Raw genomic sequence first — 19,725 nt, forward strand, 5'->3', positions numbered from 1 at the left:
ACATCTATCTACCCCATAGCTGCTTAGATACCATCCACATTTTGCGTTCTGGTTGTTTGGACAGTAGCATTTACTTTTCATTGAAGAAAATGTCCAACATGAATCATTTGTAAAAGCGTGTCCTAAAAGTGCACAATTTTCTAGTACTTACAGGGAGCAAAGGTAAGGATTAAGTTTAACTATATATCATTTTCTGAAACTACCATTCGTAACTTTTCCATATCCATGGAGTAGCAGTCAGGAGGCTGCCTCCCTGCCCCAGCAGACCCAGGGGAAATGACCTGACATTTCCACTAGTCAGGAGAGTTCTGTCCGTGGGGAAATGCCTTTTGAGTAGTCCAGATAAGAGGCTGGAAAGCATCACACCAGTTAGAATGTATTTAACCCTGGGTGTGGCAATGAGCTAGATGGAGTACATTCTGTCTTACCTGAGTGGAGAACCACTGGGCTAGAGGAAAAAGATCATATTGTGGAGAAAACAGAGCAGGTCCCAGGTCATCCAGACACAACTCAGCCTGCTGATCTTAAGCAAGTAGGATTACTCATCTGAAAAACATCATGCACTGCATAATCTTTAGCTGCCTCCTAATTCCTGCATGCACAGTACTGATAACTTCATGCAGCATTGATTTATCTCAGTAGTGGGGCCGTAAAGAAAGGGCCATAAGCCTGTGGTACAAAGGCATCTGTGACATGGAAGTGCAGGTCAATCACTGAGGGCAGGTGCTTGTTTCTGGGAGTGGCAAGGAGGAAGGCAGCATCAGAGATGTTTTGTAGGCTTGTTTCAATTGCGCCTACATGGGAGAGAATGATGATGGAAGACAGAGGGATTCAGAAGCTGTGACAGTTAGATAGGGATTAGAAGCTGTCACAGGTATATCTTGACATAGACTTTCCAAGGTCTCGCTAAAAGTTGTTGTGTGAAAAGTAGGTCAGGCCTATATTGAGGGGCCTTCAAATACCAGATAATGGGATTTTATTACTTATTTTGTCTATAATAGGGAGCCTCTACAGCAGTGGCTCTCAAACTTCTTAATGCTGCTACCCTTTATTACAGTTCTTCATGTTGTGATGACCTCAACCATGAAATTACTTTTGTTGCCTCTTCATAACTGTAATTTTGCTGCTGTTATGAATCATAATGTAAATCTCTGGGTTTTACATGCATCTGGTCTTTTGGGGATTGTGACCCACAGGTTGAGAATCACTGTTCTAAAGGTTTGTTAGAGTAAGGCATTCCTAGTCTTGAAGTTTGGAAATGTGATGACAATTTTGTGCAATGATAAACGTGTAGAGAGCTGGTCAGAGTGAGGAAGGAAATGCTACTTGTTTCCTTCATGGTTGCTGTCATGTTAGCTTACACCCAGGTATCTTTTGGTAGTCATATTTATCTTTGTATAAATAGCACTGATTTCACAAACTCACTGAAATACACTAATCACAAAGGTAAGTAGTTGCATATACCATTAAAGTTACTTTCCCAATTTATATTATCCATAAGTAGCCATACTTAGTAGTTTTAAACAAGGAAAGGGTTTTAAATTCTCACTGGTGTCATAGTGATGTCAGTCTTAACTGGGATCTCATTTCTTCTAACTTAAAAAAGACTTAAAAAGCAGGAGCCTTGTATGGTGTTTCCATTTTGGCCCGCAGCACCTGCTTGGCTGAAGCTGCATTGCCTAAACACCATACAGACAAGATCAGTCTGTGGGATTGGACCCCCTAGGGGCTGTACTTAGAATCCAGCAGCCCCTGAGCTAGACCTGTCAAGCCTGGCTTTCATGTTTGCCTTTGCTTTTGCTGCAGCTTTTTCTTCCAGCCTGTTCACAAGGGCACCAAGAAGTACTGTGTTTGTGAGTGCGTTCTGCCACCAGACAGCTTCATCTTCAGTGCTGGGAGCCCCTCCTTCCCAACCACGGCTGTCACAAGGCAATTTCATGCAAGCTTTCTACACGCCCAGCTAATTGAGAGTCGAAAGCTAGCCTTCAGATTACAGTGGCCCTATTTCTTATGCTTGCCAGTTACTAGCCACTGTGGTGTCATTAAATGGGGACATTTTGAAGATCTCCTATTTAAAAAAAAATTAAATGGTGGTGATCTCAAGAAGCTAGATGGATCTGTCCATTCACATGCAGACATTTATCGACCTGACAGTCTGCAAAGTCTTCAACTTCAGATAAAGACCAAATTCTTTTTTTTTCAATTGACCCATTCTACCTTTTTTTTTTTTTTAAAGAGTTTTGCATGGTTCTTATTTTGTCTGTAAATTTTATCAGAGTAGATGTAGTCACTGTAGTGCAAACGGACTAAACTAATTTCACTGATACAAACATTGTTAAACAATTTCAAATGCAAGTTTGGAAACAGTGTTTCTGAACCTGTTTAATAATGTTTAAAAATGCATCAATGAAATTGGCTTAGCCTGTGGCCTTTATTACATTATCTGTTCTCAATTACATAGATTCTGTGTTTTGTGTCTGGAGTAGTTACAAGTAACCGAAAAAAATGATCCCAGCTGAAGAGTGTGGCTTATCCCTAACCCATTTAATCTGATTTAAAATTGATAAACCTTGGAAAATACTTCCAGAATGACATATCAACTATTAAAATAATAGAAAATGCATTCAAGAGGTCAGGCTAGCATCATTATTTCACTCTCCTCCTCCCCCTCTTTTTTTTTCTATTCCCATTGCTTTTCACCTTCCATTCACCCCAGCCTCGTTGTTGTGACTCCACTACTAAATTTCAAGCTCTCAGTCTTGAAATGTAACATAAAACATTAAATATGTTTTTACTAATTATGATCTGCTAAAACCCAAGCTCTGTGCTGAAGCTTTTTCTGATTTTAATTTCAGAAGCAGTATTTAAGGGATGACATGCAGTAATTTGTTCATTCTTCTGCCAGTATAATTTACAAGGCAGTGGCAGATAAACATAGCAATACAAGATTCATTTACAGTGACACAATGGCAGATACACAGAGCAGAACCCTGCCTATGAGATAAAGTGGACTGAGTGACTTATGCGGTAATTAGGGGATAATTGTCATTAACCTCACAAACAGTAGTTTACCCATATTGTTTAAAAGGCTCCAGGATGCGTAATGACAAGGTAATCTGTCAAAGCGCTAGGGGGAAATATTAATAAGATTTGTGCAGGCCTGGATAGAAAATATGCAGAAAGCGGCCACATTAAGCTAATTGGTGGATGAATATACACTTGTAAAAGTGCTTCTAATGGCACGTTTGCTGCTCTCCAAATGACTGCTGTTAATGTGGAGAAGTGGGCTGCTCAGAAAGTCAGGACTGCTGGGACAAGAGGGTATTAAGGCATGCAGACATGGTTATTGCCTTGTACTCAGTAATGCATGCTTCCTCCTTTTAGCCCTTATTTTGAATTTCTGAATTTTCTATTATGGTAATGTATATTGATCATTTCTTTTTTTGTTTTTGCCTAAATTTGTTCAGTCAACCACCAGCTCCGCATCACCTCTCTTGTGGCCAAATATGATAGCTAATGTCTCTATTGATATCTTGCGTATATATACACAGCGACACAAACTATTAATGACCATTTGGGTTTATAATTATACACACATGTGTACGTGGGTGCCTGTTATAGGAACACATTTAGTCTGGACAATCAAAGGGGAGTGTATCCATCAACAGCCTTGTGTATGTTACAAGTAATAATGTGTTGTTCCCTGGTGAATGCTAAAGTAGGAAATTAATCTTTGCATTCTACTGCCGTTCTTACGCCCAGAGAACAAAAGTTAAATCTCTCAATACATCTTTCAGTTCAATCATACACTTGGTCCTTGCTCCTGCGCTCTCATATGCTAATGATATGTTAAAGCTCCTTCCATTTGCTCAGTCCACTTCTGCTGTAAAGAACAATTCCAAGTGTGTTGTGTGAATGAGAGTCATCCATTCATGTTCTGAAAGCTCTGTGTCAGTGTCAGGAGCTTGCAGGTAGAACAAAGATTAAAGGTTGTGTCTCTGATTGTGTTGAGGTTTTGAACCTTACCTTATAGGTAAATAATCCGCACAGTGAAACATTTTTGGGGTCCATTTTTGTTCTTCATCAAGAACAAAATGTTTTGGACAAACAAAATGTGTCTGGAAAAACACAGGAGCCTCAACATGTCTGTTTAGAAATGTAAAGCCCAGCTGTACCCTGCTGACACGTGGAGTCTGCCTGGAAGTGGGTGGACAGAACTTTGTAGAAAGGAAAGGAAGCTAGAAATAGAAGAGCCCTGACGAGTTTGGTTTGCTGCAGAGCCAGAAGATTTATGGCTGTCCGAGAACATGAACTTCATCTCAGTGTCCAAGAGGAGAAGAAAACAGGGTCATTTATAGGGAAACCCTACTCTCTCCTCCTGCTCCTGGTGTTTTCTCTGTGGATTTCGGACTCTCCCCTTGCTATCCTGAACATGCATGATTTACTCACTGCGCTCTCAGCGGTGGCCCTGTGAAGACCCCGTGTCTATGTTAAGAGCTTAACTGGGGAGAGAGAGTCTTGTATGCATTATAGCCACTGTCTTTGCAGAAGCACACAATCTGCTGGAGACTATAAATAATTATTTATATGGATTCATTACTGCCAAACAAAAAGATACAGTTTAACCTTCAAGTTGCAGAATTTTCATAATCCCCTCAAAGCTTTCTTGGGCAATGGGGTGGGCAGGTGGGCAGTGGGGTAGGCAGGTGTTTGAAGGCCCTACAGGAACTTACTGGGACAGTTGTCCAGGTTTTAAGCAAAGTTATCACCAACCTACTTGTTTAATTAACCAGGAATCAACATTAATGTAGAAGAGCCAGTGCCTTTAATTATAGCATAGGTACACCGTCCAAATATAATCATCAAGGCAGTGTGGGATTTGGAGGACACGATACAGAATTCAAGAAAATCTAAGACTCTCAGAAAAAAAAAAAAAAGAATGCCTTCAGTTACAAAAACTCATGTTGTAAAAATAAGTTAGTTAAAAGTAAAAATTTTCCAGTTTAAAATATTTCAATTCAAATTAATTATATGTTGAGTCTAGACACAGCTGAAGCAGTAGTGGAGCCCTGAACCTGATGGTAGTTAGGTGTTTGCTTACATGTGGGGGAATTAAAGATGGACATTGGTGACCTAGTCACATAGCTGGCCATCGGCAAAACCAAGACTGTAATTTTTAAATGTCCTTCACTCAATTATATCATCCTCTAATTTTGAAAAATTGTTATGTTAAGAATAATCAAACTGTGAAACTGTGATACAAAGTATATTTTACCCTATAGACTAGTTCAGAATTAGGATTTTTGTGCTTATAGTTAAGGACTCATGAGTAATTTTATAGCAAGAAAGTAGTATGCTATAAATACTAATTTAAAACTTGACAATTTCAGGTTTAGACATTAGCTCAGTGGTCAAGAGAGGCACTGTAGTTAGTCTACAGTTTCAGAGTTTAAAAATTTGAGAGTTTTTCTTTTAATTTTGAAACTCAAGTTATTTCTTTAATTAAATATGAAAACATATTGTATCTTTCAAAGTCTCTCAGGTTTGATTTATAGTAGATATAGGTAACTTGAAAATTACTTTTGAATCTTTAGAATGTAACTGTAGACTTTGAATTTTATGTGAAAAGAAAGACACCTGTTTTATTTCTTTGCAAACAAATGCCCGGGCAGGAAATGCATATGACTGGTTCTAATTTGGACAGTCTAAAATGCCAGAGTACATTAATAAAGTCTTGTTGGGCCCCAGAGCTTCTGTAATTTACTGTTGTGTAACACCAGGGCGATCTATCATAATCGTAGTTCTAAAACTAAAAACAATGTACAGTTGTTACTGAGAGAAAAGGAGCTAGTATTCTACAACTTATATATTCTTACCAGGTGTGCGTGCGTGCGTGCGTGCGTGTGTGTGTGTGTGTGTGTGTGGTGTTTTCCTACTGGTGTTCCCCATTAATAGGTGGGAGGTGCTCTACCACTGAAATATATACCCTGCTTAAATGATTGTTTAAAATCCAAAATAAAACAATGTATTTTAAAAATAAGACTAGCCTTTTAAAGCTAGTTTCTCTGGCATTTTAATAATGCTATTTTGGGGTAGAAAGTTAATCATTTGTGGAGGGTAAATTGTTTAACTTAATGAGTTTTCACTTTTTAAAGAATAAATAAATGCAGAAAAAAATAAATGTAGAAAGTATTTACAACTGTGAATCAGAATAAAATGTTATAGCTAACTGTATGTTATGAATATGTAAGTAGCTATTAGCTAGGTATAACCTAAAGTTACCATGTTGCTGCTTCCTTGTCCTGTGAGCTGTGGTTCAAGGGTCACATTCCTTACTTGTCCAGTCTCATCCAAGCAGAAGCAATCCTTGGATTTGAACTTTGTGTAACTTTTCAAGAGATGTGATGGGCCTGCCATCATTGTTTTCATTCTTTAAGGTCAGGCCTCATGAATGCTACATAACTGATTCATAATGAGGTTCGTAAACAGCCTGGACAATAAGAGCAGCCTCTTCTGTGTTCACATGCACGTGGATGTGCGTGCACACAAGTGTAATAAGTATCACTTAAAATGTCAGCCCTTGTGTACAGGAAACATAGCAAACAGGTTTCCGTGTTAGCCTAACCAGGACTAATAAGACCCTCCTCTTGACAGAAGAGTCCTCAGTGCATCTTTGTGAGAGCATCGGCATGCTAATCAGCTGTGTGTCTTTCTGTAACTATTCTTTGGGGATTGGAGTGGAAGAGGAAGAGAATATGTTTTGAGTACAGTGTTTCAGGTAGGGAGGGATGTATTGAATTTAGTATCAGTTTCTGCAATCGCAGCTAGTTCTGATGGTGACATGCTTCTTTCATGATGAAGACTGCCTTGCTCAGATGAGGAAAATATGTCTCTTTTCAAAAGGTATTCATGTAGGCAAATACAATTAAAATCTACTTGTGAGTTTTATTTTATCATGCCTCTCTTTCTGCGTATGCCACACCTTTTTTTTTTTCCTCAAGGAACATATCTTTCATAGACATGCAAGGAGAGAATAAGGATGTACTTGGTCAATGCTATATTTTGAAGATGAAATATGCTCTTGAGAAATTCTGTAAAATACAAATTTCCAAGTCATAGAAATTGAGTAGGGTTTTCAGTACCCAAAACAAATGTTGATTCTTTAAAAGTAAAGTCTTAATTTGAACCACTCGGTGCAGTCATGGTGTGAATATGTTTCATTCTGCCTAGATACTACCGTTGTTACAGCTGGCCTCCTGGAAACATTAGCTTCAAAAGCTAGAAGAGCGGTCACATGAAAGAGCTCTGTGTGACTGGAGAATAGTCTAACTTTTGTTTACTTACACAACCAAACTAGTGTCTGTTGTGTATGTGAGTGGTACATCTCTCTTAGGCAGTGCCCAGAAGAAATATGTTTAAATGTAAAAGTTACTAAAACAAATGAGCATGCCAAGGTCCTTTCCCACATGATTCCAAGTGTTTCTCAGAAATTATCACAACATTGCTTAAAAATTTTCCCTAAGTAGTTCCCAGAATCTATTCAAACATATTTTTTGTGTTACCATTTTCTTTATCTTCCTTTTTTGTTTGTGTGCATACTTAAACTCACACACAATTATATAGGCATACATACATGCACATATATACACAAACATAGGTCCATGAACACTTAGGAATGCCAAGCCAAATAAACTTGTGAGATAAACATAATGTTTAAAAAGGGAGGTGGAATGGTTCTGAAGTGTCAGAGTCCACAAAATGGCTAAGATTTGAGGCTAAAACAAGATCTTAAAAAGTTGGCTTGGCTTTCGAGTGCTAATTTGACATTGAAGTATTTTCTTCTTAACATGTTCATGGATCCTTAGTTTCGGTCACTTATGGTTAGGTCTCAGAACAATGGAAGCCTACTGAAAGTTTGACTATTTAAGCTGTTTCTTCAAAGTTGTTTGTGGTGCCCAAAAGCATATCTTCCTCAAACTGCTGCCACTTCCTCCCCTAAAGCCAGCTATGGCCAACTGTGCTGGCTGCTCTATGTCAGCTGTACACAACCTAGAGTTATCTGAAAGGAGGGAACCTCAGTTGAGAGATGTCCCCATAAGATCCAACTGTAAGGCGTCTTCTTAATTAGTGATCGATGATGGAGGGTTCAGCCCTCTATGGCCCATCCCTGGGCTGATGGTCCTGTGTTCTATAAGAAAGCAGGCTGAGCAAGCCATGGGAACAAGCCAGTAAGCAGCACCCCTCCATGGCCTCTGCATCAGCTCCTGCCTGTAGGGCCCTGTCCTCTTCCTTCAGTGAGGGACTGTGATCAGTCCTTTCCTTCCCAACTTTTTTTTTTGTTCTGTTCTTTTATCAAAACAATGGGAGCCCCCAACTAAGACATCAACCCTCCTCCATCTACATGATGTCTTCTATGATGACATGCCCGTATTTGTTTCATTTCAGATAATGCTCTGAACTAACCACATTCTCTTGAGAACCCACATTGATATATCTCCTAATTCCTGGATTATATTCTTACACATGTGCTTCTAAAGAAAAGGCTAGCTCGAAGACAAAAGGGGACAAGTGAAAAGAGAGTATTAGTATTTCAGTGTGAGTTGTGTGCAAATAGTTCATGCCCACCACACTCCGGTTTTAAGCTCGGTGTACCAGAAGTCTCCAGAGTTTATAAGTATATTCCCATTAATAAAAATATGTTGAGTGGTTACCCTGATATGAAAAGAACTTTCTAAATTAATGTCTGAAAGTCAGTGTGATGGCTCAGTGGGTAAAGGCACTTGCTGACAAGCCTTGAAAAACTGAGCTCCCTCCCCAAAATTCACCTGGTGGAATCAGAGCACCAACTTTTGTAAGTTTTCCTCTGGCCTACAGATGTGTGTTGTGGCCCACATACACCCAGACATTATCACACATATCTACCATAAATAAGTCTGGAAATTAGTGCCATATCACTGTAAGTTCATGTCTAGAATGTTAACAAAAATTGTCTTTGTTGATAAAAACTCAAAGTAGAATTTTTCATCTTTAGTCCGCATAGCATAGATTGCCTTACACAGCTTACTAATAGAGATTAGGACTATGTATGCATGCATTATAGTGACAGTATAATTTGGGAGGCATAAACTTGTAGATGTATGATGTCATAAAATTTACATAATTTAACTTCATAATCAAGTTCACCAAGGTATACTTTAAAAACAGTTTAGTTAAGTATACAATTTGTATACTTAAACACACACTTAAAACAGAACACTATCATCACCCCAAAGAGTTCCATAATGCTGAGCCCAATCAGTTTCTTTCTACATCTTCAGCCCATGGTAACTACAATTAGCAGTCTTTTCATGTAATCCTTTTTTCTCTGAATTTTCATATCATTGGGTTGGGAGAGTATGTATTCATTTGGTATCTAATGAACAATGCTTTGCGAAATTATCTATGTCATAGTATGTATTAAAATTTTATTGCTTTGTATTGCCCAGTAGTATTCCATTGGATAGCTGTCCTATAACTTGTTTGCCTTGGGACTTAAACATCTACAAAAGTGACAAAATACATTATGAAGTTGTATGTAACATTGTCTCATTGGTTTCAACTTAGCAATAACTGTTAAACTTTACCGGGTAAAAGTACTTAAGCTAAAGAGGGCTTGAAATTCCATAATTTCTATACTTTCGATCAAGCCATGCCTCTTGCCTTGATAGGGGTATTAACCTGCAAGAAAATTAACATAAAATCTCCATAGGAAGCTAGTCATGAAACCCAATTGTCAATGTAGATGTGATGAACTCTTCTAATAAAGCATGCCATGCAAATCTAGACTGGAAATCAAAACACGTCTCATAAAGTTTCAGTTGTGTTTTAAGTCAGCAGCATCCCTTAAACTTTGAAGTCATTTAATTTTAAAATCTAAGCATATAGAACTGTAAATGTTTTTAGTTTTAAGCTAAAAATTAGAATATTTTCTTTTATGATTTAAATTTGGTTGAAAATTTCTATTTTTCTCTATTCTGTTAATAGAGTGAATTGTTCTCTTTAAATTATGTGCTTTCTTTAAAAGATATTTTATTAATATTTGAGAATTTCATGCAATGTATCTTGATCATATTCATGTCCACTCTACTCCTTAACACCTTCCTGATCCACTCTCATCTCACCTCCTTACTCAGTTCCCAATGTCATGTCTATTTTATTAGGGTCAATAGCCCATCAACTCCAACTTGTGTTATTCTTAGTGTAGACCCATCCATTAATGTATGGCGAGCCTATAAGAAGCTCTATCATTAAAGAAAATTGGCTCTTCCTCTACCAGGAGCCATTAACTGTCCATTGGTCTCAGTTGCAAGTACTCATAAGTCCCTCCCCTCACCCCCAACTCCATGTTCCAGTGTTGGCTGGCATGATCTTTTGTAGGTCTTGGGAGGTAAACCACAGTTGCTGTGAGTTCATGGGTGCAATGGTTCTGTCATATCCAAAGACTGTTTTTCTTCAACCCTCTGTGATTTTTGCCTCGTACAAGTCTTTCTGTCACCTCTTCCATGATGGTCCCTGAGATGTAGGATGGGTTTGATGCAGATTTCCAGTTCTGGCTGTGTGTTCTATACTCACTTATTCTCTATAGTTGACCAGTTGTGAATTTCTGCATTACCCACCACCTGCCAATCACTTGACAAAGAAAATTCTCGAATGAGCTCTGAGAACTGCATTAATCTAATAGTTGAAAAATATAAATTTATATGCTGCTTTACTACTGTGTCCACTTAGCAAAATAATACCAGTTGGTTTACTCCTGCAGTCTGTGAGCTGCCCAGCCATGGGTTCTCGGCCAAAGTTACAGGACCAGCATGTGTTTCCTCCTAAGAAGGAGACTTTAAACCCAATCAGAAAATGATTGGTTACTCCTTTCAAGTTTATGCCACTGTTGCACCATGGTGAGCCTGTCTTGCCATGCCAGTCACTATGGCAGTTCACAGGATTTGTAGCAGAGTAATATTATTAATAACTTTTCACCCCCAGCAGCCTACAGAGCACCTTCTAGTACTGTGAGTGCTAGCCAGCAAGAAGCTTCATGGTTAGTACCAACTTTATTTTTCCATGTCCTATGACCAATTTGTGTTTGGTGTCTTTAGCAGTAGTATCTCACATTTAAGTTCTGGTATGCAAGCAGGAGTGATGGCAAAAGTGTGTGTTTGGGGGGGGGTCTCCAAGTACCATAGCTAGAGTTCTGTTGTTGTGATACAGCACCATGACCAAGAGCAACCTGAAGAGGAAAGGGTTTATTTCAGCTTACAGTTCTACATTACAGCCTATCACTAATGGGAGTCAGGACAGGAACTTGGAGGCCATGATACAGAAACCATGGAGAGGTACTGTTTACTAGCTTGCTCAGCCGACTTTCTTATAGAACCCAGATCAACCAGCCCTGGGATGCGACCACTCATAATAGGGTGAGCCCTTCTTCATCTGTCACTAATTAAGAAAATGCCCTACAGCTGGATCTTATGGAGGCATTTTCTCAATTGAGGTTCCTTCCTTTTAGATGACTCTATCTAGCACACCTCAGTTATTATTCTTTTCACTGTTCATATCACTGGTGGTCTACTGTGTCCTCTCCCTTAATGTCTTTCTTCTGCTAATGGTCACTCTGGTTCCTTAGATCCTAAAGATACTTCAAATTAAGTACAGAAATTTAAAGATCTGACACTAAGACCCACATGTGAATGAGAACATGAGACATTATCTTTCTTGGTCTAGGTGACATGACTTAGTATAAAGTTTTACAGCCCCATCCATTTTCCTACGTATTTCATAATGTCATCTTTCTTTCATCACATATCAACACCTCATTGCCATTATCCATTCATCATCTCAGCGGTTTCCATGTCCTAACATACCCTAACTATTGTGAATACAATGGTTATGAATACGGATAAGCATGTGTCTCTATAGTATGGAATAGAGACTCATGGGTTTTACCCAGGACCGTTATTTGAGTTGTATGGATGCTCTGTTTCTAATTTTCTGAAAAAAGCAGCACAGTGATTTCTATAATGTTTGCACTAATTTGCATTCCCACCAGTAGCATATGAAGGTTCCCCATTCTCCACATCCTCACCAGCATTTGATGTCTTTTGTTTTCTTAATCCTGGTCATTCTGACTGGATTAAGACGAAATCTCAAATAACTATTAGTTTTCATTTCTCTGATTGCTATGGATAGCAGTTTTTACTGCTGCAGCTCTCTAGCATAACTTGAAATCAGGAATCGTGATAGCTCGGCAGTATTTGTATTGCTTGGGATTACTGTGGTTATGCATGTCTTTTGTGCTTCCGTATGAATTTAAAAATTGTTTTTCAGTTTCTTTAAAGAATGACATTGAAATTTTGATGAGGATTGCAGTAACTGCAGATTGCTTTTGGTAAGATGGTCATTTTCACAACTTCATCCCTGCTAGGCTATGGACATGGAAGACCTTTCCATCCCCGATATCTTCTTGAATGTCTTCAGTGTCTTAAAGTTTGTATTCTGTAAATCTTTTACTTCCTTCATTAGACGTTTTCATGATATTTTTTTAGACTACAGTGGATTTGATTGTTTTTCTGATTTCTTTCTCGGCATTGCTGACCTCTTAACCATTTAAATAGTGCTGAGTGAATATGTGTTCAATATGTGCTGCCTTTAGTGTTGTTCATAGCCTTCCATGAACAGGAAGAGGACAGTTATCTTTCCTCTGTACTGTGACCTGGTTGGTGGCTTGCTGAGAGCCCTTGAGATCACTTGGCACCCCATCCCAACACCCCTCAGCTGGTCTCTCCTGTCTCACGACAACCTTCCTTCTAGGTTGTCCATCTTCCCAAACGAGATTAACCAACCAACCTCCTACTTTATCCGGAAACCACGAGTCTTTTAAGAGGCCTTGTATAGAGGATCAGTGTGAACCACTGAAACCATGATACCTAAAAACAAACAGTGTTTAAAAATCACTCTTCTAGCCTGGGCATGTACTTCAGATGTAGAGTGCTCGCTTAGTTCACTCAATGCCCTGGGTTTAGTCCCCATCATAAAAACAAACAAATAAATAAACAACAAAAATACTGCACAGCTAGTTAAGAACAGACAGATTTCTGTAAGGAATATGATAGTTCCAGTGACATAATAGGATGTCGTTTTATATAACATGGTTGAATGTTCATATTTTATTTGTTTTAGACTTTTTCTGAGCCTGATAACAGGTTTTGAATGCTTGACTACTTGCTGTTTCTCAGCTTTTTAAATTAACAGTATAGCCAGTTATTTACAGAAAACCAGTACTTATAATCATACCTTGCATTTAACTAACAGTACAAATTATATTATCATCATTTTGAAAACAATCATTTCCCAGTCTGATGGGTTGGAGGCTGCTGAACTCTGGCTACAAATGGAAAAAGCCTAAAGGAATTGATTCACCAACTAGAGATAAAGTTAGGAGCTCAGTTTTCTACTTAAACCTTAATGTAGATGTTAGAAGATTAATGACCTGCTACGAATTTGTCAGTGGTGGCCATGATCTACTACAAGAGTCCAAGTCTATATTTTTATTTTGGTAGTACTCATTCCATGGTAACATCTAATTTTTTAATGGCTCCTGTTCACCTGATAAAGTTTATTTGCTCATCTTCACTTATCAAATGTGAAGGTAGTTCCCCTAATCAAGCTTGAATTTATATTTAAGCACAATAAAAATAAATTACTAAGAAAAACTCACGCCTGTAATTAATATGATAGAATCAAATTGTCCTAAAAGTTTCCAAATGGGGAATTGCTGTGCTGAATCACTTGAAGTTCGTTTACAGTGTTTGTTTGTTTACAGAGCCTTCAGGCTGACACTGGTGCTTGTAAATCAGTGGTTCTCAGTCAGCCAGTGGGTTGCAGCCCTTTTGGGGATTACATATCAGATATCCTGCATGTCAGATATTTACATCACGATTCACGACAGTTGCAAAATTACAGTTATGAAGTAGCAATGAAAATAATTTTATGGTTGGAGGTCACTGCAACATGAAGACCTATATTAAAGGTCACAGCATCAAGAAGGTTGAGAACCACTGTTGTAAAGGATTACAGAACATTCCGGTCTCGGCCACTGAGTGAGAATGTCTGACCTAGCCAGGGTGCACTTCTGTTGCAGAGTTTCTGTAAAAGCTTTCCTTGTTACCTTTGATGGTTTATTGTTCCCTTCAACCAGCTTATCCTAAATATACTAAAACTGAGCTGTTCTCAGCAAGGAACTTGTAGACTTCTTAAATGCCCGACACACAGTTTTTACACTTAAAAATGTGATAGTTACTAGGTACTGTGATCAGATATGAATGAAAACTTTTTGGGAAAGAGCTTCTGTAGGTCTTCATATTGCTGATACCCAGAGGGTAACCTGGCATTGAACTCCAGAATATTCATTAGCAGACATTATATTATACTCTTTATACCTTGATTTTAATTTAACAGATAAAACTTTTGTGATTCGGACTATTAGAAAACATCTGAATCTTCTGGCCGGGATTTTTTTTTAACCCAAATTAAGTAGCTTTGAACTAGAACTAACAGACTTCTGAAAGGCAGTGGTTTTAGAAAAAGCAGCAGGCATTGTGGCAGCCAGGAGGAAAAAAGTAAGCCACATGGGATGGCTGTGTACTGTGGGCAGAGAAAAATTGGAAGGTGAGGGGCATGAGAGGATGTGGTGGCGATGGTTTATATTGGTTGCTCTGGTTTCTGTGGCTCATAGGCTATGATCTGTGTGTGTATGTAGCCCTAAGCTGTAGGTTCAGGGTGCCTGGGCAGAACCAAGAAAAGACACGATAATCCGCTTCTCATGCTGGGCTGCAGCCTAACAAAAATGAGCAATCCCAAGAGGCAGTTGTTAGCAAGAAGAAATGGTATAAATGAAAGAAGCACATAGTTCTAGATAAAGCCTTGTTGTTGGATGTTGTTGGATGTGATCATGGGGGCATGGAGCAGGGATGGTGCTGTCAATAAAATAATGTACTTAAAATCACAGTGTACTTTTCTCTTTTGTTTTTGCACTTCTACAGCACCAACATTTCCTTCTCTTCCCCACATTCCAAGTACAAGGCTCTTAGTAACATCAGTAGATATTGGGACCATGGTCTAGTGGCTGTTGCAGCACTTCAGACTCTTCGAAGTTACCAGTGTCCCCTGGCAATCTACACTGACTTCAAACAGAGAGTTTGTGAGAGCATTTCATCTTTCAGGCAATTATTTCTATGTAAGAAGGAAGGGACAAGTTTTTGGCAGTTTCCGCAGGAATGGATATCTACACGTGCTGACCATCTAAACTGATACGAGGAATGCTGCACAACCATCAGAGCTGCTTTTAAAAAATAATTCAGATAAATGATGTATACCCACTCACGCACAGTAGTTCTGATGATTCAGACTATGACAGTGTCCAGAGGGAAGAGGATGGGCTTTCCCATTGTAAAAAAAAAAAAAAAAAAAAATTTAAAATAGAGCAACAGTTCCTTTATCCTCATCCTGTTTTGCTAGAGTAATATATTGTGGGATCATGACACAGTTGTTGAAATGAGGGAATCGAGATTGATAATAGTATTGTTCTCAAATCCAGATCATTTGCACATTTTGCTAGTATTCCCACTAATGTGTCTTTTCTGATCTAATATCCCTAGGACCAAACAATTATGTCTTAACCCCTCCTGCCCTGTAACTGTTGTTTTCCAAAAAAGAAATCGCCAAGCTTCACACAGTGAGGAGTGTTGTGTAGACAGCTTTGGTTTTCCTGATCTTTTCTCATGATTGGGTTAAAGGAAAAATGTTGGTAAGACCGCCTCTCCCAATCACCACTTGCCGTCAGGAGTACAAGGCACAGATACGTCTTCCTCCACTGCCTTATCTTTGATCAGTCTCTCAAGGCAGTGTCTATTAGATTTCTCCAGTGTAAAGTTAAGATGATTTTCTTTGTAATTAATAGGAGTATTGTCATTGTTAAGTTTGTCTTGGTGCTGAACCCAAAGCCCTGCACATGCAAACCAGTTTTCTACAGCTGAACCACTTCTCCAACTCCCCCAGCACCATTTTGTTTTTCTAGACAGTTTTCTGCTTTCTTAAGCTGATGGTCAGAGTTGGAGCAAGTGTCATGTACAGGGCGCTGCAGAGATCCCTTACTCTGGTGGGCCAAAGAAATGATGCCTTAAAAATTCACAGTCATTATTTAACTGTTGGAGTAGATTTCTCTCAGCCCATGCTGAAATGGATTGCCTGACTTTACCTTGCAAGATTCTCAAGTCCTACCTCCAGGCAAATCTCATAGTTACTAGCAAAAATGAAAGTGTGAAATGCTTTTTAATGTATATTTAACAACACATAGTCTGATGATTGCTGATGTGCAGTCTCTGTGGATGCCCTTTGCTATCAGAGGAGGATGCTGGCAACTTTTTATATGTTTATTCTATCAAAAGCCATCACATGCTTACTTTTCAAATATCTATTCCTGTCCCTTACAACACAATCTTAAAATTATATATACTTTAAGTGTACCTCAGACTTTAAATGGCTGGATTACAACCAGTTTTCCAGAAGAGGGAAGTTGCCTTTCACAAGCGATCATTCCTTTATTCTACCTCAGGAAATTTCCTTCCCGTAACCAGCATCAAAATACAGCCATTTGAAAAAGACAATATGCAGTGTAGCGGTGGAGTTATGAGGGGGATATGTATTTTACTTATTTTTTTTTTAATTCCAAAAGACACATAACACATAAGGAGTGTTCATCACTGAATCCCGTGTCATGTCTGCTTGAGTTAAAGAAGTACATTTCATGAGCTATACTTAATTCTTTCCTGTGGTGTCATTATTTAACAAAGATTAGGGTACAATTTTTTTTTTTGCATTTATACTAGTTGCACAGCAAGAGCTCACATCTCATACTAATGCATGCTAAATAGTTGCATAGTATATAGATCATTGTTGTTTAAATGGCAGTACTGAAGGCATTTTAGCTCACAGAGCCCCAGTGGTCTGCATCTTGTTTGCTTTGACATTATTAAACTCAATCTGTTTCTATAACTGTGACTGTAATTGCTGCATTTGCACGGCAGAAAAGTTTTCTTCATGTGTTAACTTTTATTAACACTGCTTGCATGCTGTTTTCCACTCTTGCTCTCTGTGTTTCATAGGCTGGCAGAACACCTTCGGATGTATTGAATAATTATGCACAATCAATAAGTTTTTATATTTGTCTTTGTTGTTTCTTTGATGTGGCCTGTAGGACGCCGCTGGCAAAGTACTGGACCGCTGGGCCATCATGTCTCGAGAGGAGGAGATCATCACCCTTCAGCAGTTTCTGCGGTTTGGGGAAACAAAATCCATTGTGGAGCTGATGGCAATTCAGGAGAAAGAAGGGCAGGCTGTGGCCGTGCCATCTTCAAAGACAGACTCGGATATAAGGACTTTCATTGAGAGCAATAATCGCACCAGGAGTCCTAGCCTCCTTGCTCACTTAGAGAACAGCAATCCTTCTAGCATTCATCATTTTGAAAACATACCAAACAGCCTTGCATTTCTGCTTCCATTCCAGTATATAAACCCCGTCTCAGCCCCACTGTTAGGTTTGCCTCCCAACGGGCTGCTTTTAGAGCAGCCGGGACTGAGGCTGCGGGAACCGAGCATTTCAACCCAGAATGAATATAATGAGAGCAGTGAGTCTGAGGTATCTCCCACACCATATAAGAGTGATCAGACACCCAATAGAAATGCCCTGACCAGCATCACTAATGTGGAACCCAAAACCGAGCCAGCATGTGTCTCCCCCATTCAGAATTCTGCCCCAGTCAGTGATCTAAGCAAAACTGAACACCCGAAAAGTTCATTCCGGATTCACCGTATGAGAAGGATGGGGTCAGCCTCAAGGAAAGGAAGGGTATTCTGTAATGCCTGTGGGAAGACATTCTATGACAAAGGTACTCTGAAAATCCACTATAATGCTGTCCACCTGAAGATTAAACACCGATGTACCATTGAAGGTTGCAACATGGTCTTTAGTTCCCTTCGGAGCCGGAATCGCCACAGTGCAAACCCCAACCCCCGCCTTCACATGCCTATGCTAAGGAATAACCGAGACAAAGATTTAATTCGGGCAACATCAGGAGCCGCCACCCCGGTCATAGCAAGTACAAAATCAAATCTCACGCTCACGAGTCCTGGCCGGCCCCCGATGGGTTTTAGCACTCCTCCCCTAGACCCTGTCTTACAGAACCCTCTCCCTAGCCAGCTCGTATTTTCTGGGCTAAAGACTGTACAACCAGTCCCTCCTTTTTATAGAAGTTTACTTACTCCAGGAGAAATGGTGAGTCCTCCAACCTCCCTCCCAACCAGTCCCATCATTCCAACCAGTGGTAGCATAGAGCAGCACGCTCCTCCACCGTCTGAGCCAATAGTGCCAGCAGTGATGATGGGCACTCATGAACCCAGTGCTGACCTGGCACCCAAGAAAAAGCCTAGGAAGTCAAGCATGCCTGTGAAAATCGAGAAGGAAATTATTGATACAGCTGACGAGTTTGATGATGAAGATGATGACCCTAATGATGGTGGGACTGTGGTCAATGACATGAGCCACGACAATCATTGTCATTCCCAAGAGGAGATGAGCCCAGGCATGTCTGTGAAGGACTTTTCTAAGCATAATAGGACCCGGTGCATTTCTAGAACTGAAATAAGAAGGGCTGACAGCATGACATCTGAGGACCAGGAGCCAGAGCGGGACTACGAGAATGAGTCTGAGTCTTCAGAGCCTAAACTGGGTGAGGAATCCATGGAAGGGGATGAGCACATCCATAGTGAGGTGAGCGAAAAAGTCCTGATGAACAGTGAGAGGCCCGACGAGAACCACAGTGAGCCATCTCACCAGGACGTCATCAAGGTAAAGGAAGAGTTCACAGACCCCACCTACGACATGTTTTACATGAGCCAGTACGGACTCTACAACGGCGGGGGAGCCAGCATGGCTGCCCTGCATGAAAGTTTTACGTCGTCCCTCAATTATGGAAGCCCTCCAAAGTTCTCCCCCGAAGGTGACCTGTGCTCCAGCCCAGACCCCAAAATCTGTTACGTGTGCAAGAAGAGCTTCAAAAGCTCCTACAGTGTGAAGCTGCACTACAGGAACGTCCACTTAAAGGAGATGCATGTGTGTACCGTGGCCGGCTGCAACGCTGCCTTCCCCTCCCGCCGAAGCAGAGACAGGTCAGTAAATCCTCACTGGCTGCTCCCCACGGGGCTGGGGGCACCGAAAAGCCAGGTGCCTCTGACGCACCGTGAGGGCTGTCCGCGCTGGCCACGCAACCACTAAGCGGCCATGCTCAGGAAGGATCTGTGCAGTCAGTGCTCGGTATGGTTAAGCATGTGGAATCACGTCATCTCACCTGGCAACGCACGCCATTTTTCTCTGTGTATGTCTGTGTACGTGTGTGTTTCCATGCATCTGGGGGTAGATAAGGTAATAGTACATGGTTCCTTGCCTCCCCATGAACTTTTTCTTAGAAGCCACAGCCCTGTCACGCACATATATATAGGTATATGTGTGTGTATATAGATTTATACACACATATCTATTTCTTCTTTGCCTTGTGGCCTTTAAACTAAACCTACATACTATCCTCATATACACGTACTTATCCAGTATAGAAAGAGAAACTTATGGCTGGGAAGAAC

General features: G+C 40.0%; 1 protein-coding gene across 2 annotated transcripts in view; it reads left to right on the plus strand.

Annotated features, from left to right (window-relative positions):
• Positions 1–19,725, plus strand: part of Bnc2 (basonuclin 2) — a 268,581-nt gene that overhangs the window by 233,560 nt on the left and 15,296 nt on the right. For both annotated transcript variants that reach the window (XM_055629465.1, XM_055629471.1), the window contains one exon: positions 17,288–19,257. In XM_055629465.1, coding sequence (XP_055485440.1) covers positions 17,288–19,257 — 1,970 coding nt within the window. The remainder of the gene's footprint in view (positions 1–17,287; positions 19,258–19,725) is intronic.

The sequence above is a fragment of the Psammomys obesus genome, unplaced genomic scaffold (genome assembly GCF_907164565.1).
Source record: "Psammomys obesus unplaced genomic scaffold, mPsaObe1.curated_primary_1811, whole genome shotgun sequence".
NCBI lineage: Eukaryota > Metazoa > Chordata > Mammalia > Rodentia > Muridae > Psammomys > Psammomys obesus.